General features: G+C 44.0%; 1 protein-coding gene across 13 annotated transcripts in view; it reads right to left on the bottom strand.

The window, feature by feature from the left end:
- The window catches only part of MTA1 (metastasis associated 1), a 230,761-nt gene that overhangs the window by 18,677 nt on the left and 186,199 nt on the right, over positions 1-25,885 (bottom strand). For 11 of the 13 annotated variants that reach the window (XM_084854828.1, XM_084854830.1, XM_084854827.1 and 8 more), the window contains 2 exons: positions 19,093-19,124; positions 8,160-8,314 (listed from right to left, as the gene is read on the bottom strand). In XM_084854828.1, the coding sequence (XP_084710954.1) occupies positions 8,160-8,314; positions 19,093-19,124 (187 nt within the window). The remainder of the gene's footprint in view (positions 1-8,159; positions 8,315-19,092; positions 19,125-25,885) is intronic. The other 2 variants (XM_084854839.1, XM_084854838.1) reach the window with 1 other exon arrangement.

The following is a 25,885-nucleotide window of genomic DNA, read 5'->3' as shown; positions in this document are numbered from 1 at the left end:
AATTCTTTAAATATATCAGAAGCAGAAAACCAGCTAGGGAGGCGGATGGACCACTGCATGACAATAGAGTTAAAAGGAGTACTGAAGAAGATTGCAGAGAAGATGAATGAATTCTTTTAATCTGTCTTCACTGCAGAAGATATAGGACAGATACCTGTGCATGAACTGATGTTTTCAGGAAGAGAGTCTGAGGAACTGAGGCAAATAGTGGTGACAAAAGATGATGTTCTCAACCTTATTGATAAATTGAAAGCAGATAAATCACTGGGCCCAGATGGTATCCATCCTAGAATTCTTAAAGAACTCAAATATGAAATTGCTGATCTTCTAACCAAAATATGCAACATGTCCCTAAGATCAGTCTCTATACCAGAGGACTGGAAGATGGCCAATATAACACCAATTTCCAAAAAGGGATCCAGGGGAGATCTGGGAAATTACAGGCTGGTTAGCTTAACATCTGTTCCAGGTAAATTGGTTGAAGGCATTATTAAAGATAAAATTAATAAGCAGGGCTTCCACAAAGGTAAGTCCTGTCTCACTAACCTTTTAGAGTTCTTTGAGAGTATCAATAAACATGGAGACAGGGGTGACCCAGTAGACATTGTGTACTTGGACTTCCAAAAGATTTTTGACAAAGTCCTTCACCAAAGACTCCTGAGCAAATTTAGCAGTAATGGAATAAGAGGTCCTCTTATGGCTCAGTAAGTGATTAAAGAACAGAAAGCAGGGAGTAGGAATAAATGGTAAATTCTCCCAACGGAGGGTAGTAAATAGTGGGGTCCCGCAGGGATCCATATTGGGACCAATGCTTTTCAACCTGTTCATAAATGATCTGGAATTAGGAGTGAGCAGTGAAGTGGCCAAGTTTGCAGATTACACCGAAGTATTTAGGGTGGTTCAAACAAAGAGGGATTGTGAGGAGCTCCCAAAGAATCTCTCCAAACTGGGAGAATGGGCTCCTAAATGGCAACTGTGGTTCAATGTAAGCAAGTGTGAAGTGATACGCGTTGGGGCAAAAACTCCCAACTTCAAGTATAGCTTGATGGGATCTGAGTTAGCGGTGACTGATCAGGAAAGAGATCTTGGGGTTGTAGTGGACAGCTCAATGAAGATGTCAGCCCAGTGTGCAGCCGCTGTAAAAAAGGCAAACTCCATGTTAGACATAATTAGAAAAGGAATTGAAAATAAAACTGTCAATATCATACCGCACCTATACAAATCTATGGTGTGACCACACTTAGAACACTGTGCACAGCTGGTCACTACACCTAAAAAAAGATATTGTAGAGCTGGAAAAAGTGAAGAAAAGGGCAACTAAAATGATCAAGGGGCTGGAGCATCTCCCCTATGAAGGAAGGTTACAACAGCTGGGATTGTTTAGCTTGGAATGAAGGAGGGTAAGAGGAGACATGGTAGAGGTCTACAAAATTATGCATGGTGTGGAGAATGTGGGTCGGGAGACATTTTTTCCCTCTCTCAAAATACTAGAACCTGGGGTCATCCTATGAAGCCGATCGGTGGGAGATTCAGGACAGATAAAAGCACTTCTTCACACAGCGCGTAGTTAAACTATGGAATTTGCTACCACAGGATGTAATAATGGCCACCAATTTGGATGGCTCTAAAAGGGGGCTGGACAGAAGGAGGAAAAGGCTATCAATGGCTACTAGTCTTGATGGCTATGTGCTACTTCCAGTACCAGAGGCAGTGAGCCTGTGTACACCAGTTGCTGGGGAACATGGGTGGGAGGATGCTGTACTGCTCATGCCTTCCTTGTGGGTTCCTAGTTGACAGCTGGTTGGCCACTGTGTGAACAGAATGCTGGACTAGATGGACCCTTGGTCTGATCCAGCAGGGCTCTTCTGATGTTCTCATGTTCTTATTCTACCACAGCTAGGTAAGGACAGAAGAGTGGAGGGCTCACCAGATGGCTGGACAGACAAGGCTGCCCTTAGGTATATGCTATCTAGTTGGTGGGATGGATGAGGGCCACTAGTTTGAATCCAAGACAGAAGCACTGTGGGTAGATGGATCATGGGTCCAGGAAATAGGTCAGCTGCCTATCCTGGATGGGGCCGCACTTCCCCTGAAGAAGCAGGTGCATAGCTTGTGGTGGGGGTGGAGTTTCCCCTAGATCCATCTTTGTCACTTCGATAGTTCAGTCCCTGATAGTTCAGTGTTCAGGCACTGGTAACCTCAAAATTTGATTATTGTAATGTGTTGTACGTGGGGCTACCGTTAGGTTTGGTCTGGAAGCTGTAGCTGGTGCCGAATGCAGCTGTGAGGCTACTTACAGGGGCCATATTTTGGCAGTATGATACACCTCTGTTAAAAGAACTGCACTGGTTCAGTTCAGTTCTTACTGGGTGCCAGTAAGCTACAGGACCAAGTTTAAAGTGTTGTTGTTAACATATCAAGTCCTAAACAACTTGGGACCATGTTACCTTAGGGATTGCTTCACCCCTTATGTGGCCACCCAACCTCTGCAATCACCAGAGGGAGCTTTTTTGAGAGTACTGCATGCTCCTGAGGTTTGTCTTAGAAGCTCTTGCAGTAGAGCATTTAGTGTCAGAGCACTCACCCAGCTATGGTCTGTGATGCACAGCAGAAGTGTGCAGTTTTACTGCTGATTAACGTTTTTTAATTAATGTGTTATTTTATTGTTATATTTATGTTATATTTAATTTTTGTTTTGATAGTATTACATCTTATGCTCCTTGCTTTGATACCTCTGTGGAAAGCAGTATATAAATGCTAATGCTAACCCAGTGATAATAATATGTAGGGATGTGCATCTTCCCAGTTCCTCTGTCACAGTATCTTTTTCTGGGCAGAGAGATGTGCCTTCTTCCTCAACACAACTGCAGCAGTGGCAAGGGGAGGAGACAAAAGATGTGTGTGGGGAGAAGAATTCAGCAGTAATTTAGCGGCAGGGGTAGGAAACCCATGGTGCACTGCAAGAAAGGCCTTTGGGGGCCACGTGTGGCTCCCAGGTAGCTCACCTCTGCTGTGTACATATATGCCTTGGCTGAGGTATTGTCCATGTGTATTAGCATGTGTGCTTCCCCAGCCTTATGCTGAAAAGCCTAAGGGGCTAACTGTAGCTCAAAGCTCCAGTTTGTTAATGCTCATGTGAGCCCCTTCTACTGACCTTGATTACCTCATCCAAGAGGACTCTTTGTCCAAAAAACCTTCCATCCAGAGTTTCCATCCAGTAACAGACCTTTCCTTTACGATGCCTTTAAGTCCAGCACTATCCTCACATCTCAGTTCTTCTGTGGCATGATGAAAAGAACTGAATAAACTCTACAGTGATGGTGATTCTATCACCCCAATTCTATCACCCAATTCTATCACTGATTCTATCACCCCAATGTCCACGAGGTACTGGATGTCCATAAGCATAGCTTGATGCTTTTCGGTTATTTTTGTTTTACTTTGTGGACCCACTGGCTGTCCTCACCAGTTCCAGAGCAGATCTCTGGAAGACAGTCTCTAACACCCCAGTATCTATGGTGGTCTCTGCCCATTTCTGCTTGAAGTGCTGGAGACAACCTGCAATGCTGATGTGGGGAGGTGGTATGTTGGCGTGATGTCAATTTTTTCCCCAGAATTGAAGACTGAGGAATGCCCTGAAGATCCTGCTGAAGAGCGTTCTTTCTGAGAAGGCTTGGAGCATTTCCATTTGCTCTTAGAGGCTCTGTGCTCCTTTGACTTATAGGTGGGTTCAGATGTTCCAAAGGGAGATTTGGCCTTCTTGTCCTCCTTGGTCTTGTCTTTGGGGGGCATGGAGAAGAAGCACCTTCGCCCCTTTAGCTGAAGGGATAGAAGTCACTTCCTGTGACATCATCCAACGTCCATCCCACCCACTTTTTTTCTCTGTGCAGAGAGAGGCACAGAGCTCCAGACCAAGGGACTCTGCAAGTGTTAGCCAAGACAAGCACCTCCTTCCCGCACCGCTTGCACTCCAGTGTGGATGTGAGCAGTGCAGGAAGGGACTTGGCTAGGTCTCGCAGGCACTGATCCTGCAAACTGCAGCCAAATCCGGGGAATCCCCACATTATCTCTGATCGGAGATCGCAAGGGGACTCCTCTGCATGCCGCTTTCCCTGCCACTGTCCCATCAGAGGACATGGGGATTCCTCTCCCTGGCCTCCACTCTAAGCCTCCAGGCCAGGGGGTGAGGCTTGGGGAGGGGGTGGGCTTCAAGCAGGGAGGAGGTGCCCAACCCTCCACCGGCCAAATCTCCACGGGCTGGACTGGGCTCATCTGGGTTCTCTCCCCTGCTCTAGATGAACTGCCGTAAGTCTCACTGGGAAATGGAGAGACTTCCGTTCTGTGCTTATGGTGTGAGAGGCCATGAGAGTTGTCCCTGTGCTTGGATTTGAATGTATCAGCTTTGAATATATCGACTATACCGTAACTTTTGCAGTTATGGAAGTGTCAGTGTTCTTCAGGAAAAGGTAGTCTATTCCCTAACCCACCCACAGTTCTTCATCCCTGGTCACCACTGTTAGGGCTGAACCTTGGACATCGCTGGTCACCACTTGCTTAACCCAGCCAATAGAGGGCACTGTCTGTACTCACAGCTCAGACTGAGGAACTTGTCCAGGACTTCACTTCCAGCCTTGACCAGTGCAGTTTCTGTGTCAAGTTGGTGAATAGCTCCTGCTTCATCCTGTGCTCCCAGCCCTGCTCCTTGATGACGCAGAGGAGCAGAACTTTGTGTATTCATACCTTTGTGAATACACAAAATACTTACCTTGTGTATTCATAGAATCATAGAATCATAGAATAGTAGGGTTGGAAGGGGCCTACAAGGCCATCGAGTCCAACCCCCTGCTCAATGCAGGAATCCAAGTCAGAGATGCAGGAATCCAAGTCAGAGTGCACTGGTGCTTTCCCACCCCGAGATATTAAGGTGTGGGGGAAGAGCGTGCCACAGACTGCGAGAGCCACCACTTCTCTACTGGAGAGAGGGGTGGAGGAGAGGCTGTCCTGGCCTGAAGTCTCTGCTTGTTAATTGGTTCTCTTTCTAATCAAGGTGGAAGGGGAAAGGTTGCAGTTATCCTGCTTCCCATTATGGGGAGTGCAATCGCTGGAGTACAGCACCTGCTTGGACAGTTGTTTCTGTTTCCTGGCCAAGGGGAAAGAGAGAAGCTGATTCTTATTTCTTCCCTTCTCATCCCAGTCTATTGTACCCAATATGCATGGTTGGAGGGGGGCAGGGGAGGGAAGGAAGAAGAGAAAGAGCAAACTGGAGCTTTAGGTGGCTCCAAGAAAATCCCTGCAACCCTAGTAGAAGGCAGGTCTGGTGATGAAGTCAGAAGTTGGCCTTGCCTTCAACCAGGAGGTGGTGTCTCCTCAAAAGTAAAGAGGCCCTTTGGCCTCTTTAGGGAGCAAGCTGGGTGTCATCACTGCACTGATCACACTGAATGCCATCGCTCAAGGCAATCTCATCCAGCAGCCCCATTTACTTCAGCCTTCCCCAACCTGGTGCCCTCCAGATGTTTTAGACCTCAACTCCCAGCATCCTGGGACCAGTGGCCATGCTGGCTGGAGCTGATGGGAGTTGAAGTCCTAAGGATCTGGAGAGCACCAGGGGAGTTTCTCCATGACAATGGAAAGAGAAGTGAATGGAGGATTACCCGGATTTTTTCAAGGAATCGGCTTTGGTGCGCTTTGGTCTGTGCAGGGCTCCATGAGCGAGTGCACTGCACCAGTATAAGTTGTGTCACAGAACATACTTCTGGGTGGGGTGGGGGTGGGGATTGGAGTGAACGTCATCTGACTGGCAGGGGTTGCTCAACCAATAAGAGAGGCCCCCCCCACTCCAGGCTCTCCCCCATCTCCTTTGATAAAATCACTCTCCTTCTTCCCCCCTGCTGCATTACTTACTCCCTTAAAGAAACAATCATCACAAGAAAAGAGTGTTCTCTCTGCCTTGAACCTGTTGAGGCTCGAACAATCTCTTTCTCTATCCCCACCCTGCATTACTTACTTCCTTAAAGCAACAAAGAACACAGCGTTCTCCCTGCCATCTTGTGATCAATCAAAGCTTCGAAACTTTGACATTATGGCTCCTAAATGCATTATATCGATTCATGGGAACCTCAGTAATTTCGGAAGTGCACATTTCAGAAACAAGCCTCATTGACCACAATGGGAGTGACTTCTGAGTAGACACACTTATGTTTGTGCTGGGAAAGACAGGGACAGGAAACAAAGAGATGGGAAACAAGCCCCCTTTCTAACCCGATGCTGCGCAGGATCGGATGATCGAAGGTAGAAGTAGTTACTTCCGAATGGCAATAAACCAAATGTGCTATTTCTGTCAATTCTGATGTGCGCATTCAGGGGACAAGCTTCACTGACCACAATGGGAGTTACTTCTGAGTAGACACTAATCGCTTTGTGCTGGGAAACACAGGGACAGGAAACATCCCTTGACTGGGGTTATGGTGAAAGGCACACCCCTGTGCAGGGCTACCATACCCAAGATAAATACGGGGTTGGGGCACATAGCAACTATGCCGGGAAGAACCCAACTTAAGAAAAAGAATCGGACTTTAAGCAGTCTCAGAAAATCTTGTTTTTCTGTGATAAGCTTCAGGGTGGCTGCTGGATGGCCACGATGTCATGTATCCCTAACGATCTCCAGACACAGCCAGCTTGGAGTAAATCACTCATGGAGACACCCCTCAGGTTTGGGAAGGCTGAACACATTGAACAGGATGGAACGGGAAATGAAACAGAACTGCTGAACACCACAGGTAACGTGAAATTGAGCCACTGCCCATCACCACCTTCCGGGGCACCATGCAAATTACAAGCAAAACCATGCAAGAACAGATCCCCAAGTTCCAATCAGATCATGCAGTCTGTCAGGAGGCGCCCTAGCGGCCTCTTTCAGTAGACTCCAATAGCCAACTCAAGACACAGATGAAAGGATTATTTTCAAGGCTTTTATCCTTTTACAACTTAATGGCTCTTTCAGATGCTAATCACCAGCGGCTAAGCAAGGAACAGCAGAGTGGCCTATGCGCCGAGTAGGCAGTTGATCCCCATTTGAAGGAGAGTCACTTGAAGACCCTGAACTTATGGGCTAGGGAGAGATCCTCCCTCTTTCCCTTGGGTCCATGGCAGGCGGCCATTGCTTGAGTGCCAAACGGGCGCTACACCTCCTTTCCGTGCCCTCCATCGCTCGTCGCTCTTTGCGTCTGTGTCGAGCGTCAAGCAAGCCCCGTTCCCGCACTTTCCCACTGCTAGGATCATTATCTCAGGAATGCCGGCAGGAAGAATCTCTGCCAGCTGCTGTGCCTGTGAGGGATGAGCTGGCTCTTCTCCCACGGATTGCTGTTCCTCCTCAGAAGCAGAACTGCTCTGGGGTTCTATCGGCTCAGTTTCCACCCTGACACAGTCATGTTTCCAAAATTTATGATCAACTAAAAGGATGCAGAAAAATTTAATATGGTTAATTTGATGCCATTTCCCCAATCAATTCCTAGGTGGAGATAGTCCATGACAGCCAGAAGCACAGCCTCAGTGCCATACTTGGGTTGAAAACCAGATGGGTATGAATCTTGGCAATGAATGTTATCTGGATATGCCTGGGGCTTGATGGCCACTACTCCCCCAATTACCCTCCCAGAAATGGAAAGCTAGTTACAATGCAGCGTTTGACCAAGGAATCCACATCCAGCAAAGCACTTTTGAAAGAGGGCGGACACACACAGACTGCTGGTCACTCTGTTCTCCTTGAATGAGTAATTAGCTAGTAAAGGGGACCCAGCCTCTGCTGCCTGCGAGAGCGTCCCTCATGCTCCCAGGCACATTATCTGCATCAGTGAAGACTGACTGGAACTGATCTGGATAAATAAGACAAAACTGGGCGTTTAATACCTCGAACTGCTTGCAAGTTGAGATCGATACGCACAATTTTCTCTGCATAGGTAGCAAATTCATCACAATAGGTTGATGAAGATTCAAGCCCAGATTTAGAAAGCTTTTGTGGGGCTGAGGGAGAAGCAACAGAATGGTTTTATTCCCATTTTACCCTTGCTTTTCCACACCACTGTAAAGTAATTCATTTGAAATGTTTGACTAACCCTACATAATCATAGTTTTGATCTTACTGAAGTGCTACCAAGTACTACCTGGTTTCCACAGTGGCTATGTAGAAGACATCATCAGGAGCATCAATCCAGTTCATCCTCCTCCTCCTTTTCACTGGAAACATGGTTCCACCACGGATTAACCGGACTTTTGTTGGGTATGATTTCCCACTGAGCAGCAAGTTTTGACTTGGTCCCTAACGTAATATATAAAACAGATAAACAAAAGATGTTATAGATCCCCACAAACTACAGAAGCAAGCATTTCCAGAACAAGGCTCATCATATTTTTTTGGTATGCCAATGAATGGAAAATGGGATTTTTCTTACTGTAGACTCCTATTCTCATGGGAGGCAGGAGGGCATTCCCTGTCCTTTGAGATATCCCCTTCTCTCACCCCTGTCAGCAGGCAGGGCCAACTATTAATTGTCACCTCTATTGGAGGGGGTCCAACTTTCCTAGACTAGACTAGAGTAGAAAAGAACAGAAACACTACCAAAAAGGGGGGGGGGAGGGGGAGGGGGAGGGGGCTGCAAACAAGAACAAAAACTGTAATATAAAAGAGATTCTCCAGCAGATATGAACAAGATTTTGACTTTCTAGAACCCTGAGGAAATTGAGGGACCTTGTTACATCCATGTAGTGCTATTCTTTGTCCTTTGAAAGAGGGGACTTAGGCAGAAAGAGCGCAAAACCTTCTCCTTAGTCCTATAGAACAATCTAATATTGGAATTAAATGCAGCTTATATGGAGGACAACTAAACCGTCTTGTTTAATTTATTGTATGTAAGCTGCTCTGGGAGCCCTTTTGATTGAGGAACAGCATAAAAATACTTCAGATGAACAAATAAAATAGCTCTTTCCTTGTTGAGTACCAGGATGGCAGTTAAGGCTGACATCTAGCACTTTGAGGTACTTGTGCTGAGCTTATATTTATTAACTCAGTACTAATTGGACTAGTTCAGTTCTTGGATTCACACTTTACCCATAACATTAACCTCCACTGAATAGATAATCACCTTGGAGATCCTGAGTGGGAATAGTTGGACCAGGTGGCTCTTGCAAGTAGGGTGTGTGACTGTGCACATGCCAAGGGAACTATGTGGCTGCTGAACTAAGTGTTTGTGTATATATACTGTCAGCTGAAGTTTAATGCTGCTGGATGGCATTTTATGGGTGCTCCAAGCCGATAAACCAGAGGTGGAATACTGGCCTTCAAACTGTGATGGAGGAGAGCGATCACCGTCATTTGCCTCCTCTGCAACATACAAATGGATGTCCACCTACTGTGAGGTGCTGTGGAATGCCATGGGGCACAGCCACATGACGTGCAGGAGGCCGAGCATCTGCCTTGCCTCCCTCTTGACCAGATCAGGTGGAGGGGAGGTGACACAAAATAGGCAGCCCAAACAGCAGTGCTCACCAGCCTCTTTTGGTTCATCACTGGCTGCTTTCCTGCTCTGTGTGAGAGAAGAAGCCAAGCTGAGGAAGCTGTGCCAGGAATGGCAGGTCCTCTCTCCTCAGGCATGCTCTCCTCACCTCAGTGGCACTCTTTTCCACAGAGCACCACCAAGCATGGCCCGAGCCCCTACCTGAAAGGGAGGATCTCTCCCAGAGGTTAATAAGTTGCTGAAGTACAATCCAAACAGTGTCCCAACAGCTCAGCTATGAGCCATGCCGGAAGCCTGTGGCCTGCTAGCCAGAGAGGGCTGGTCTGGGATCTATCAGGAAGCCCCTCCCCTTGGTGTTGTTTCTTGCTGTTGCCCTGCCTGCCGACCAGAAGGCACTTCTTAAACATATCGACTGCCCCACCCTGGAGCCACTGAAGAATGTGGAGTTAAAGCCTTCTTACTTGTGTCAGAGTTATTTTGAATAATGAAGAGGTGTGAGACTGCACTTACTTTCATTTTGGTGTATAGCATGTCTAAATTGGTTCATTACTTTCAGAACTATGACAGTTTTCCTGAAAGTAAACTAATCTATGCTCTGCAGTGATACATGACCTTGAACATGATCTTCAAGGGTGGTGTGCACACATACCCTTTTTGTCACCCGGTGTACAATTGATTGGGCATGAGTGCCTGTTCTTAACACACCAACGCTGGTACAAGTAAAACATGACATTGGGGCTGGCTGGTTGGTTGTGGAGAAATAAAATTAAGGACTTGATTAATGTTTCTGTTAGAGAAAGCTTTTACAAACTGCAGTTCAGGTGGTATTTAACCCCCTTGATAAAAAAACAAAAACAAAAACACTGCCATAATCTTCAGGGTGATTTATAACCACAAGATTGTATTTCTTGGCTATGTGAAAGATCTGATTTGAACTAAATATATTGGACATGTCTTTTAACAGCTTCCAGAACTTGTGTAGCAGCTAGAAGAAAAACTCCCAACTCCCAAATGTTTGGATGGTTTAGTAAAATGTTGTTAATTGCTTGCATGTATAAACAGATGTTAAGAACTGGAAGAAAGGAATGATTTCACTGATAAACATTGTCAAAAAATTAATTTTGTTTATTAATTATTGGAAGTGTAATTTTCAAGAAAATGTACATCCTTATTCTCTTATTTAACAACCTTTAAAATGTTAAAGACCTATTTATGTGGCTAAAATGAGTAATATTATAAGGCATTTCCTTATTTTTCTTTTGTCTCTTATTTTTCTTTTTTTTTAGTATGTTTGTTACTGGCTGTTTTATTACTTTATCAGAGTTTTTAAAATAACTCTACATTTTATGGTTGTAAGCTGCCTTGGGAGGACTCATGCCCTGAAAGGTGGCTTAGAAATATTTTAAATGTATAAAACAAACAAACAAACTTCTAATCAACTGATAAACTTCTGGAATGGCTGAATGTCCTTTGCTATTAGTCATCCTAGTGCTGGACTTCCCAACTTTAAGAATGTTCAGGTTTTTCCTCACTCGCAACCTGTGCCTCAGATTGCAGTCACACAGGACTCAATGGCAAACACTAAGAACTGGGTTGGCCCACTATCAGCATACCTCCACTCTTGAGTTCTCTCTTTTTTTTAATGTGATGCTATATTGCAGTAGAACTTTGGTTAGTGGTTTTTCATATATATATATATATATATATATATATATATATATGTTAGAGAGTGAAGTCAAGTGGGCCTTAGGAAGCATTAGTAACAACAAAGCTAGCGGAGATGACAGTATTCCAGCCGAGCTATTTAAAATCCTAAAAGATGATGCTGTTAAAGTGCTGCATTCAATATGCCAACAAATCTGGAACACTCAACAGTGGCCACAAGACTGGAAAAGGTCAGTTTACATTCCAATTCCAAAGAAGGGCAATGCCAAAGAGTGTTCAAACTACCGCACAATTGCGCTCATTTCACATGCCAGCAAGGTGATGCTCAAAATCCTACAAGCTAGGCTTCAGCAGTATGCGAACCGAGAACTACCGGAAGTACAAGCGGGGTTTCGAAGAGGCAGAGGAACTAGAGATCAAATCGCCAACATTCGCTGCATCATGGAGAAAGCAAGAGAATTCCAGAAAAACGTCTATTTCTGCTTCATTGACTACGCTAAAGCCTTTGATTGTGTGGATCACAACAAACTGTGGCAAATTCTTAAAGTGATGGGAGTACCAGACCACCTTACCTGTCTCCTGAGAAACCTGTACGAGGGTCAAGAAGCAACAGTAAGAACCAGAGATGGAACAACCGATTGGTTCAAAATTGGGAAAGGAGTACGACAAGGCTGCGTATTGTCACCCTGCTTATTTAACTTATATGCAGAGTACATCATGAGAAATGCCGGGTTGGATGAATCAGAGATCGGAATTAAGATTGCCGGGAGAATTATCAACAACCTCCGATATGCAGACGATACCACCCTAATGGCAGAAAGCGAAGAGGATCTCAAGAGCCTCTTGTTGAGGGTGAAAGAGGAGAGTGCAAAAGCTGGTTTGAAACTCAACATTAAAAAAACTAAGATCATGGCATCTGGCCCTATCACTTCCTGGCATATAGAAGGGGAAGAAATGGAAGCAGTGACAGATTTTACTTTCTTGGGCTCCAAGATCACCGCAGACGGTGACTGTAGCCATGAAATTAAAAGACGCTTGCTCCTTGGGAGGAAAGCTATGGCCAACCTAGACAGCATAGTAAGAAGCAGAGACATCACCTTGCCGACAAAGGTCCGTCTAATCAAAGCTATGGTTTTCCCAGTAGTAATGTATGGCTGTGAGAGCTGGACTATAAGGAAGGCTGAGCGCCGAAGAATTGATGCTTTCGAACTGTGGTGCTGGAGAAGACTCTTACGAGTCCCCTGGACTGCAAGGAGGTCAAATCAGTCCATCCTAAAGGAAATCAACCCTGAGTGCTCATTGGAAGGACAGATAATGAAGCTGAAGCTCCAATATTTTGGCCACCTAATGCGAAGAGAAAACTCCCTGGAAAAGACCCTGATGCTGGGAAAGACTGAAGGCAAAAGGAGAAGGGGACGGCAGAGGATGAGATGGCTAGATAGCATCACCGATGCAATGAATATGAACTTGAGCACGCTCCGGGAGAGAGCGCAGGACAGGAAGGCCTGGTGTGCTATGGTCCATGGGGTCACGAAGAGTCGGACACGACTGAACGACTATATATATATATATATATATATATATAGTATTAATATCATCCTTCTTTCTTTTACAAACAATGAATGTCACAAGATGTATTTATTTGTTTGTTTGTTTATTTAGGATATAGTGGGTGCATGATGGAGTTAGCATTGGGTTTTCATGTTACATTGTAGATCATAAATTGCTCCTAGCTTTTTATTATACATATCCTGCCAGACGTCTGGCAGGAACAAATCTTGCCAGATGAATCTGATCTCATTTTTTGATCAAGTCACCTCCCCTGTGGACTGGGGGAATGCTGCAGACATCATATACCTCGACTTCAGCAAAGCTTTCGACAAAGTGCCCCAGGATATCCTGATGAGCAAACTAGCTCAAAGTGGGCTAGATGAAACAACGATCCGGTGGATCCACAGTTGGCTACAGAATCGGACTCAAAGCGTGCTTATCAATGGGACTTTCTCAAACTGGGGAGAGGTAACGAGTGGGGTACTGCAGGGCTCAGTCCTGGGCCCAGTGCTTTTCAACATTTTTATTAATGACTTGGAGGAGGAGGTGCAGGGAATGCTGATCAAATTTGCAGATGACACAAAAGTGGGTGGGATAGCTTGGAAGACAGAAACAAAATTCAAAGTGATCTTGACAGACTGGAGTGCTGGGCAGAAAACAACAGAATGAAATTTAATAGGGATCAATGCCAAGTTCTGCACCTAGGAAAAAGAAACCAAATGCACAGTTACAAGATGGGCAATACTTGGCTCAACAACACTGCAAGCGAGAAGGACCTTGGAATTGTTGTCGATCACAAGCTGAATATGTGATGTGGCTGCAAAAAAGGCAAATGCTATTTTGGGATGCATTAACAGAAGCATCCCCTTCATGGATCACTGCCTTGTTGTGGCGAAGGGGCTTGCGTAACTCAGTGAAGCCATAAGCTATGCCGTGCAGGGCCACCCAAGATGGACAGGTCATGGCAGACAGTTCTGACAAAATGTGGTCCACTGGAGAAGGAAATGGCAACCCACTCCAGTATTCTTGCCAAGAAAACCACATGGAACTTATCACAAGGCTAAAAGATATGACGCCGGAAGATGAGCCCCTCAGGTCGGAAGGTGTCCAATATACTACTGGGGAAGAGCAGAGGGTATTTCCAAGTAGTGCCAGAAAGAGTGAAGCGGCTGGACCAAAGCCAAAAGGACACTCAGCTGTGGATGTGTCTGGTGGTGAAAAGAAAATCCGATGCTGTAAGGAACAATATTGACTGGGAACCTGGAAGGTAAGATCAATGAATCAAGGTAAGCTGGAGGTGGTCAAACATGAGATGGCAAGATTGAACATCGACATCTTGGGAATCAGCGAACTAAAATGGACAAGAATGGGTGAATTTAATTCAGGTGACCATCATATCTACTACTCTGGGCAAGAATCCCTTAGAAGAAATGGAGTAGCACTCATAGTCAACAAAAGGGTGGGAAAAGCAGTACTGGGGTACAATCTCAAAAACGATAGAATGATCTCAGTACGAATCCAAGGCAAACCATTCAACATCACAGTAATTCAAGTCTACGCCCCAACCACTGAGGCCGAAGAAGCTGAGGTTGATTGGTTCTATGAAGACCTACAACACCTTCTAGAACTAACACCAAAAAAAGATGTCCTCTTCATCATAGGGGATTGGAATGCTAAAGTAGGAAGTCAAGAAATCACCGGGATAACAGGCAAGCATGGCCTTGGTGTACAAAATGAAGCAAGACAAAGGCTAATCGAGTTTTGTCGAGAGAACACGCTGATCATAGCAAACACTCTTTTCCAACAGCACAAGAGGCGACTCTACACATGGACATCACCAGATGGTCAATATCGAAATCAGATTGATTATGTCCTTTGCAGCCAAAGATGGAGAAGCTCCATACAGTCAGTAAAAACAAGACCTGGAGCTGACTGTTGCTCAAATCATGAGCTGCTTCTTGCAAAATTTCGGCTTAAATTGAAGAACGTAGGGAAAACCACTAAACCATTCAGGTATGACCTAAATCATATCCCTTATGAATATACAGTGGAGGTGAGGAATAGATTTCAGGGATTAGACCTGATAGACAGAGTGCCTGAGGAACTATGGACGGAGGTCCGTAACATTGTTCAGGAGGCAGCAACTCAATCCATCCCAAAGAAAAAGAAATGCAAGAAAGCCAAGTGGCTGTCTGATGAGGCTTTACAAGTAGCTGAGGAAAGAAGGGAAGTGAAAAGCAAGGGAGAAAGGGGAAGATATATCCAACTGAATGCAGAGTTCCAGAGAAGAGCAAGGAGAGACAAGAAGGCCTTCTTAAATGAACAATGCAAAGAAACTGAGGAAAACAACAGAATGGGAAAGACTAGAGATCTCTTCAAGAAAATCGGAGATCTCAAGGGAACGTTTTGTGCAAAGGCCGGCATGATAAAGGACAAAGAAGGCAGGGACCTAACAGAAGCAGATGAGATTAAGAAGAGGTGGCAAGAATACACAGAAGAACTATACAGGAAAGATCTGAATGTCCCTGATAGCCATGATAGTGCGGTCACTGAACTTGAGCCGGACATCCTAGACAGTGAAGTCAAGTGGGCCTTAGGAAGCATTACTAACAACAAAGCTAGCAGAGATGACAGTATTCCAGCTGAGCTATTTAAAATCCTAAAAGATGATGCTGTTAAAGTGCTGCATTCAATATGCCAACAAATTTGGAACACTCAGCAGTGGCCACAAGACTGGAAAAGGTCAGTTTACCTTCCAATTCCAAAGAAGGGCAACGCCAAAGAGTGTTCAAACTACTGTACAATTGCGCTCATTTCACATGCCAGCAAGGTTATGTTCAAAATCCTACAAGCTAGGCTTCAGCAGTATGCGAACCGAGAACTACCGGAAGTACAAGCTGGGTTTCGAAGAGGCAGAGGAACTAGAGATCAAATCGCCAACTTTCGCGGGATCATGGAGAAAGCAAGAGAATTCCAGAAAAACGTCTATTTCTGCTTCATTGACTACGCTAAAGCCTTTGATTGTGTGGATCACAACAAACTCTGGCAAATTCTTAAAGTGATGGGAGTACCACCTTACCTGTCTCCTGAGAAACCTGTACGAGGGTCAAGAAGCAACAGTAAGAACCAGACATGGAACAACCGATTGGTTCAAAATCGGGAAAGGAGTACGACAAGGCTGCATATTGTCGCCCTGCTTATTTAACTTATATGCAGAGTACATCATGAGAAACGCCGGGTTGGATGAATCACAGGTCAGAATTAAGATTGCCAGGAGAATTATCAACAACCTCAGATATGCAGATGATACCACCCTAATGGCAGAAAGTGAAGAGGATCTAAAGAGCCTCTTGTTGAGGGTGAAAGAGGAGAGTGCAAAAGCTGGTTTGAAACTCAACATTAAAAAAAAAAAGATCATGGCATCTGGCCCCATCACTTCCTGGCATATGGAAGGGGAAGAAATGGCAGCAGTGACAGATTTTATTTTCTTGTTCTCCAAGATCACCGCAGATGGTGACTGTAGCCCTGAAATTACAAGACGCTTGCTCCTTGGGAGGAAAGCTATGGCCAACCTAGACAGCATAGTAAGAAGCAGAGACATCACCTTGCCGGAAAAGGTCCGTATAATCAAACCTATGGTTTTCCCAGTAGTAACGTATGACTGTGAGAGCTGGACTATAAGGAAGACTGAGCGCTGAAGAATTGATGCTTTCGAACTGTGGTGCTAGAGAAGACTCTTACGAGTCCCCTGGACTGCAAGGAGGTCAAATCAGTCCATCCTAAAGGAAATCAACCCTGAGTGCTCACTGGAAGGACAGATACTGAAGCTGAAATATTTGGGCCACCTAATGCGAAGAGAAAACTCTGTGGAAAAGACCCTGATGCTGGGAAAGACTGAAGGCAAAAGGTAAAGGGGACGGCAGGGAATGAGATGGTTAGATAGCATCACTGATGCAATGAATATGGACTTGAGCACGCTCCGGGAGAGAGCGGAGGACAGGAAGGCCTGGCGTGCTATGGTCCATGGGGTCACGAAGAGTCAGACACGACTGAACAACTGAACAAATAGAAGCATAGCTTCCAAATCCCGGGAAATACTAGTTCCCCTCTACTTAGCACTGGTTAGGCCTCATCTGGAGTACTGTGTCCAGTTCTGGGCACCGCACTTTAAGAAGGATGCAGACAAGCTGGAGAGGGTTCATAGGAGGGCAACAAAGATGATCAGGGGACTGGAAACAAAGCCCTATGAAGAGAGACTGAAAGAACTGGGCATGTTTAGCCTTGAGAAGAGAAGACTGAGGGGAGATAGGATAGCGCTCTTCACGTACTTGAAAGGTTGCCACAGAGAGGAAGGCCAGGATCTCTTCTCGATCATCCCAGAGTGCAGGACACAGAATAATTGGCTCAAGTTACAGGAAGCCAGATTCCGGCTGAACATCAGGAAAAACTTCCTGACTGTTAGAGCAATACAACAATGGAACCAATTACCTAGGGAGGTGGTGGGCTCTCCCACACTGGAGGCGTTCAAGATGAGGCTGGGCAGCCATCTGTCAGGGATGCTTTGACTTGGGTTCCTGAATTGAGCAGGGGCTTGGACTCGGTGGTCTTATGGGCCCCTTCCAACCCTACTATTGTATGATTCTATATTCTTAATTTGGCAGAATTTTGTCGTAATACTTTTTTTGGCTCAGATTAAAATCCAAACCAGAGAAGAATTCAGGGATCCTAATGCTCACCTCATAATTGAAGATGAACATCATGAGCCCCTGAGATTCAAATTTCCAAAGCCAGAAATTTGGGTTTCCGAAACATTGTTATTTTTCATCCTATTGGGACACATCTTTGTACTAATACACATTGAGATGCTTTTAGTTTTGTGGTTAGTGAACAAGGCCTGGAAGTATATTTTGTAAAACTATTCTGGTTATCATTCATTCACAAGGTCAAATATCAGATTAACTCTGCATGTTGAGAAATCCAGTGTGAAGAAAAACTGTGAGGAAAAACACCATTAAAATTATAATGGTATGTCTCACACCTGGTGCTTCTCCATAACAGAACCACAATCTTCATGAACAGCTCATTGTGAAACCTCTATCTATCCCTCCCTCAGAAGAAGAACATTTCCTTAGTCAGCAGAATGAGACTTCATGCTTTCTTGCCCTTCACTACAAGTGAAGACAATGAGGCTATTCCATGTCAGTTTCCTTGTGGAACTGCAAGCTGATTTATGTAGCAGATATCAGCAAGTAGCCAATATCCTCAAGAGACTCACAAACCACTCAACCAGCCATTTTATACCAGTTTCCAAAAGAAAAAAATGACCAATTGCCTCATTGATACAACTCACATGGCAAATATAATATTCAGACTGTAAACTGTTTACATGTTATCCAAAAATATTTAGCAACACACCTGCTGATCATCTACAGTAGCTGCTATTCACAATTCTAGGCAGAAATCACTCAAAATAGTGTAGCTATGGTTATTTTATCCACCATGATTTTTTGTTCAAAAATTAATAGCGACGTGCTCTCTTAAACAAAGGTTCTGCACATGCTCTATGAAAATCTATGCATTATGTAGGTGGCACAGAAGCCCAATATTATTATTCTGCATGGAAAAAAATATTTTCCCCTATATCCATGCGTTTGACATCAGACTGGTGAATTGCTTCCATCCTCTGATAACATCAATAAAAATATAAGACTATAAAAGTAGAACTCCCAAAGTCTTTTTAGCAAGTGCTAACCGCAGCTTCGTTGAAAACAAAATGCCACGTTTACACACACAGATACCTTATGACCTGGGATGGATCCAGTATCACACCATCGGAGGTCTGCACATGTGCTAGGCCTTCCTCATCCTCTTCTCCCCCTTCCCCCCCGCCACACCAAATCTGCTCTGGAGGTACTCCCAACCCTCCAGAGCAGATTTGGGGGCTACAGGGGGAGGGGGAAATTTGTTCCACCAGCAGGGAGAAGGGGAAAATTTGTTCCACCAGCAGTTCTCTCCTGCTGGTGGAATGACACCACTGGATACAACCCATACTTTCCTCTTTTAGTGAAAACACGTTTCTGCCTAACATGTATTTCATGACTTTACTATGATTATAACCACCAGCAGCTATTTTAAAAGCTCTCTGAATAAAGAGATACCAATCTACTTTAAATAGCTGGCGATCCTTTTTATTGTACCTTTTTGTTTGATTCCTTGTTTATTTTAATATACAGAGCCAAGTAAAAATTGCAGAAATAGCCGAGAAAAGCACCAGCAGAAGTAACTACACCTTCGAGCTGTCTATTGCTAAGAGCTTGGGATGGTGGTGTTTACTGTATTTTTTTTTTTCAAATGAACATTCTCTTACCATTTGTCTGGTTTGTCCGTGGTTAGGCAGACCTAACAAACAGGAAAGAGAATAGAGCTCGTAAGACACCATTGCTTTTCCAAGACAAAAGAGAAAATACAAGATCAAAACAGTATGGCTATGTTTGCAAATGGCTCATTTTCCAAAACAGGAATTACTTTCACATTTGCTTTCTTTAATGACTGTCTGAGATTATCTGCTTAAGTGGCCTAAAAACAATTGCCAATTTTTTTTTAAAAAAATTAACCCATTACATTCAGTTCAGGAAAGCAGCAGGAGGTAAGGAGTGTGTACACCACTGCAGCAAAGTGCTTCTTGGCTTGCTTGTCTGTTTGCCCTTGCCTTGTAAACTGAGGCTCAGCTCAGCTAAGACTGTGTGTTTTCCTTTGGGGAAGATTGGGGAGTTCCTGCTTCTGCCAGGAAGCCTCAAAAGGAGGCAAGCAGTGAGGCTTTGGTCTCAGGCAGGCTTAAATGTTTGATTTTAAATTGGAAGACAGGACTACTTTGGTTTGACTGTCATGGGGAAAAAAGGGGGGACCTAAACTAAGCATCCAATTCCTGCCCCTCTCTTTAAAACTACTTTCTGTCTCTTAGGTGTGGGAACTTAATGGAAATAAATTAAGATTTTATTGGTGATTTATCTGTATCTATTATTGGTAGTTTATCTCTTAATTTAAAAAAAGGTAGGGGGAGTGGGAAAAACTTCATTTCCATTGACTGGGTTCACATGACACAACAACCCATCATTCATGGGTAGCCAGCCATGGTAGGCTGTCGTGTCATCCAAACCTAGAGCGTTTTCTGTGGGGCAGCTTATTTCTCACAAACAAGCCACGCCGAGAACCCATGGCTTGTTGTTGTTCATGGTGTCCTCCAAACCTGGGAGACCGAATTTATCGTGGTTTGTGCAGATAGGCTAGAGAGCCGCTCGGCAAGAGCACCAAAAAAGCCCGTGCTGCTCACTTTTCGCGATCTCGCCAGTGACTGCCTTTCCACTAATGCCAAAACAGCAGTAACCACTGCAGTAACTGCTCCAACAACAACAACAACAACAATAATAATTCTTCACATTTCTAAACCACCCATTAGCTAAAGCTCTCTGGGTGGTTTACAAAGATTAAAAACATTAAAAATACAGTAAAAGTAGCTGCGAAAAGGGTGGGGAGTTCGTATCTCCCCTTTCTGGAGTATCTGGAGAGGTGGGGAAGTGCTGAAAAGGTGGAGAGCACGGAGCAGTGTCAGTTCAACACTTAAAAGTGAGAGAATCATATTGCCATGGGGCGATACCATTCCCCTTTTTGATGCACTTACTCTTTTGGCTCCCCACCCCTTTTTGGTGCTTCTGAATTATGCTACTGGGTCCCTCCTTTCTCTTACTATTATTTCTCCCCCAGTCCTTGGCAGCTGTGCACAAATTAGCCTATGTGCAACCTCACCTTGTCACTTTCCTTGCACCTTACACTTCACTGCTCCCTTTGACAGCTGAAACATACAAGGAAACTGACCAGGCAAGACTACACATCTGACAGCCATAAGTGCGCACTTGCAAAAGACTGACCAAAAAACCACCAAAACCCTGATCCCAATTGCATGGTGTCATTTGTTTTTTAGCCAGAAGTGCCCAAGAATGATGCTACCACACTCTGGCAGGGGCTTTGGGGTAAAAATAATTGCAGCCCCTCGTACTGACTAGGGGGGTGCCATCCCCCCCGAATCCCCCATCAGAGTGATACTAAATTATCATTAAGTATTGTCTAGAATGTTGCTGGGTAAATAGAAATGGCAGCTTCCAGCCTATGGTCATCAGGAGGAAAGCTGCATGGTCAGTGATTTTCACCCCAGTCTGAATTTTAACATCCCTCCCCAATCCTCAAATATTCCCCAAACGATGCCCCCATTTTTGCCACTTGCAAATAGGGTAGCAAAAATGAAAGATGAATTTTGGGGCAGCAAAAGCCAATATACTCCATCATGATTAAGATAGCCTACTTTTGCTTTATGTCTCTAGCACTTTACCACAAAACCAACTGAAATGGAGATGTATATATAATGCATTATGGAATGAAGACATATTCCATTCAAACACTGTCAAATGAGAGTGCTTATACGAGATGGAGGGAGTAATCCTATGGCCGCTAGTCAGTGGCTAGATGGCTGTAGGATATCTGGTTTTCTGGGAACTGACCTTGGATCCCGTGCTCCGAGGTTGGTTCCTGGAGAACTAACCTCCGCCGACTTCCACGCTGCCTCAGAGGCAGCGTGGAACAGCCCCATGCTCTGCGCTTGCAAGAGGAACGTGGAGCGGCCGAAACGGGGTGTTCTCGGAGGGCGTTCCGGGGCGGGGAGGGCAGAAATGCCTGTACGACACATCCAATGTGTCGTATGGCAGCCTCCTCCTCTGCTGCGCCCTTCTGTGGCTAGACAGCTGCAATTGGCTGTCTAGCCAAAAATGCAGGGCAGGAGTTTGGAGTTGGCCGCCTATCTGCATAGGATTGCACCCCCATAGCTGGAGGTTCTAAAGAAGACTGTAACTCATTCATTTTAGGAAGCTAAAAAAACTGGATCCCCTCTAAGGCAGCTTGCTCAGTGGAGTTGCTTGTTCCTCTAATCAGAGAGGGGGTGCATTGACTTCCTGGACACATTCTGAAGAAATCTTTTTGAAAGCTGTCTCTCCTGTCTTCTGAAACTTTTTACAGGGCAATTTTATAAAGCTTTTGCCACCTCAATCTCATCACATCTCACAAACCTCTTTAATGAAATCCTGGGGGCTCCAGGATTCCAGAATCTTGGAAAAGAGTGAGGGTGATAATCATTCCTAGGGACGGTAGAGACCTAAAATTACCAGGGTCCTGCCGCCCAAATGCACTGCTTAACCATGATGCCAAACTGTTTACATACATCCTGGCCAAGCGACTGAATCAATTCATCATGCAGTACATCCATAAAGTTCAAATGGGGCTCATGCCAGGCTGTCAGATGGCTGATGGTATCCAACAGGTCTTAAACATTGTCCATCATAACAACTCTACTAAATCCCTGGTCTCTATTGTATATTTAGATGCTTTAAAAGCCTGGGTGGAATGGCCTTATCTGCTCAAAGTTGTACCAAAAACGGGAATGGCTGAGTGTTTCTTGACAGCAATGGTCTAGATCTATGCTCAGGTTAGTTAAGTCTAGATTAATTAAGGCTGTGTAGTACCACAGCTAAATGAGAGGATGATTTGCTACACCCAATTTACAACAGTATTTTGCCTCTTTCCAGATCAAGCAATTAATAAGCATAATAAAAAATGATACAGGCATATCCTGGGTTTCTATGGAAACATTAAATAGCACCCTCCCACACCAAACACTTCCCTTTAAGAAACTTACTAAAGCTGAAGTAGGGAGGGTTGAAACCCCTTCTACAAAGCAACACTCAACATTTGGAAACTATGGATCAAATGTCTTGCTCCCCCCCCTCACCCGTGCCTGACTTTAGACCACTATAACTGTGTAAACTAGACAAACCAGCACAGTTCCTAGGTTGGAGGGACAGGGGATTTCTTCATTTCAGAAACTTGTTTGTAAGGGGATAGCCTCTCTCTCTCCCTATCCTGGAGGCATGTCTACAAGGGATTGTAGTGGAAATGTGAAAGTCAATTGTTATATCAAGGAGTTTAGTGGTGTACAACAATTTTTTATTTATTTATTTATTATTAAATTTATTACTCGCCCATCTGGCTGGTCACCCAGCCACTCTGGGTGATGTACAACATACAATAAAACAGTTTAAAACAATAAAATTCTACAATAAAAACATTTTCTAAAATACCCTAACCCACCCCAAATGCCTGCCTGAACAACCATGTTTTTAATGCACGATGGAAGCTCATTAAAGAGCTTAGAGCTCCAGTTGGGGCTGTTCGTTTTAAGTGGTGAGCTTATTGTTATTTATTATCCCTTGGCTAGACTTCAAGACCTACCACCGAGTATGGGTGGGAATCTCTGGGATGGTCATATGGCTATCTATCCTGGCTGCTTGCCACTTGCTAGAGCTAATCCTTTCCCTTTGCAAGAGTGTGTCACTGGAGTATGGCCAGAATATAGGTGGGATTAGTATGAGCATAATCATATATATGAATCCCTGAGGCAGTCCCAGGGGATCTCAACACAAACCAACCCAGGAAGCATGCTGCATACCTGGCCGATGTTGGAGTGCGTTTGTCACTGCTTCCAAGTTCCAAGTGATTGGAGCATTGTAATTTTACTTTGGAGTTTCCTGCTGCAATTATTGCCCTGTAATGTTTTACTTCCTTGCTGTATTAGTTTTGTTCTTGCTTAATAAAATCTTTAGCCTTCACTCATTAGTGTGTTCATTGTTTTCGAATCCAAAAAGAACCATTGCCTCTTGACAACACAAAGGTGAGGGTTTCCTGGGACATCAAATAATCAATTTTGCTAAAGCACTAGCTAGAGAAGAAGGTATTCCTCAATCACGAATCATCTTTGAAAATGAATGCTTATCCCAGAGTGGTTCCATGAAAGGTCTACTGTCCATATGATATAAACAGTTAATCAATCTCATCTATGGAAACGCACTGGGCTAAAATTAGTATGGGAAGCAGACCTGAAAACAACTATAATGGAACATTGATGGTCTTGACTCTGGTCTACCACCAGCCCCATTTCTCACCATTTTGGCACAAGCAAGGGAAGCCACAATGAAGGTAATTCACCAATGGCACTTCACGCTGACTGAAATACACAATTTTAACAAATCTCTTCCACTATGGTGCTGGAGAGGATGTGGTAGAATTGGTTCCCTAATATATACATAGCAATTATGTTCAATAGTTGTAGACTTTTGGAAACAAGTTCTTTCTACAATATGTGAAATAACAGAACAGCAGTTTAAAAACTGTGGAGCCCTACTCCTACTTTCAATTTTCAAAGATGAGGACAAACACCATTTACATAAAGATTTGATTGCTGTTATGCTTGCAGCTCCCCGACCAGAGATTGCATTGAATTTGAAATCTTCTACTGGACTATCAGTACAAAAACGGATGAACAGAATTTGGAAAATTGCTCTTTCTGAAAAGGTGATGCACAGACTGAGACTTATAAAAGGACTAGAAAACTGAAACTTATTCATAGAAGTGTGGTATCCATTTATTGCATATGTAAAGGCACATTTGGCAACTCTGCCTCCTCTACCTGCACAATTCAAATTCTGGAGTGATGCATTGTAATGCTGCTAGCCTCATAATCTGTGCCTGTTTTGTTTTTTGTTATATTAAAATTCAATTAAAAATAAACAAAAACAAATAACAAAAAAAGAAAGGTTGCCAATAACAAATACACTATTAAGCAAGCTTGGCAGTTTCAACATTGTAATTAATGTTTCCAAGTGATCATCCCTAGTGATCATGTGAGAGAATACATCTGTATCACTGAAATGCATATATGTCTCAGTGTGAAATGGAACGAAGAAGTAGCGACAGTGAAACTGAAGGGGCTTTTTGGCAAATATAATATATAAATAAACAAAGAAATAAATAAGCAAAGAAACCTATGTGGAAGAGAACTGAACTCTGTTGAAACAGATGAGTAGTTTTAAACATATAATGTTACAGTTTTTTCAGTTACTAAAATGTTATAGTGCGTCAACAGTTTTCAGTACCTTTGGTTTTCCCCCCTTCATTTTGAACAATGTAAGGGACATGCTAATGTCTTTACATTTTTACAAGTATTCCAATAAAAAAGTTCTGTGTAACATAATATTTAAATCACATCAAGTGTGCTTTAATTTCCCCCCTCAAATATTTCAAGTCAAATACCTGTGGTGCATTGGGACAAAAAATCAACATGGGGTACTTTTTAAAAGCTTTGTTGTTTACTAAATACAAGTAAAATAAACATGCTAAATTAAATAACTCTCAAGGACATTAGAAAATTTTCTGATGCAAATTACTCTGCGAAAATTAATTAGCATAAGAATTTTTTCCAGAAAATGTTCCAGTTCAAAATTCTCTGGAAAACCCACATCACTAGCTAGGCCCTAAGTGCTTAGTGCTTTAAAGATTAAAATCAGTGCTTTTAATTGAGACTGGAAAATAATTGTCAAAATATTGTTGTGATGTGATCTAGATACAATGTGCTGCATTTTGCGCCAACTGGAGCTTCTGGACAGTCTTCAAGGCTAGCTGTATGTAGAGCATGTTGCAGTAATCCCACTGTGATATAACCAAGGCATGGAGAACTGTTGTCAAAGCAGAATGACTCAAGAAAGCTTGTAAGCGGCACACAAAACATAACTGGGCAAACACTGAAGATCCAGGGATTGGATAGGATCAAGGAACACTCCTGTGCTACAGACCTAATCTTTCAGAGGTAGCACAACCCCTTCCAGAACACGTTGAATCCCAATCACCGAGTCAGTCTACTAAGCAACAGCACCTCCGTTTTGTCTGGATTTAACCTTATTCAACCTATTACTGAACTCAGGCAACATTCAAGGGCATCAACTGCTTCCTTGGCATTACGTGACAAGGAGCAACACAGCTGAGTGTCATCAGCGTATCGGTGGTAACTGACTCCAAAGTTCCAAATTACCTCTGCCAGAGGTTTCATGTAAATATTAAATAGCATAGGGGACAGGACAGAATCCTGTGGGATACTATACACTAAAGGCCGTGGAGTTGAACAGTCATCCCCCAGCACCACCTTCTGGACCCTACCTGACCCGACTGAAAGGACTGGAAACATTGCAGAACAGTGCCTCAAAGGCCCAGCCCTGCCAGGCAGTTCA

Source organism: Heloderma suspectum, chromosome 4 (assembly GCF_057233095.1).
Source record: "Heloderma suspectum isolate Gila_16-S chromosome 4, 16-S_ref, whole genome shotgun sequence".
In the NCBI taxonomy this organism is placed as follows: Eukaryota; Metazoa; Chordata; class Lepidosauria; order Squamata; family Helodermatidae; genus Heloderma; species Heloderma suspectum.
This window is presented reverse-complemented; position numbering and strand designations above follow the sequence as displayed.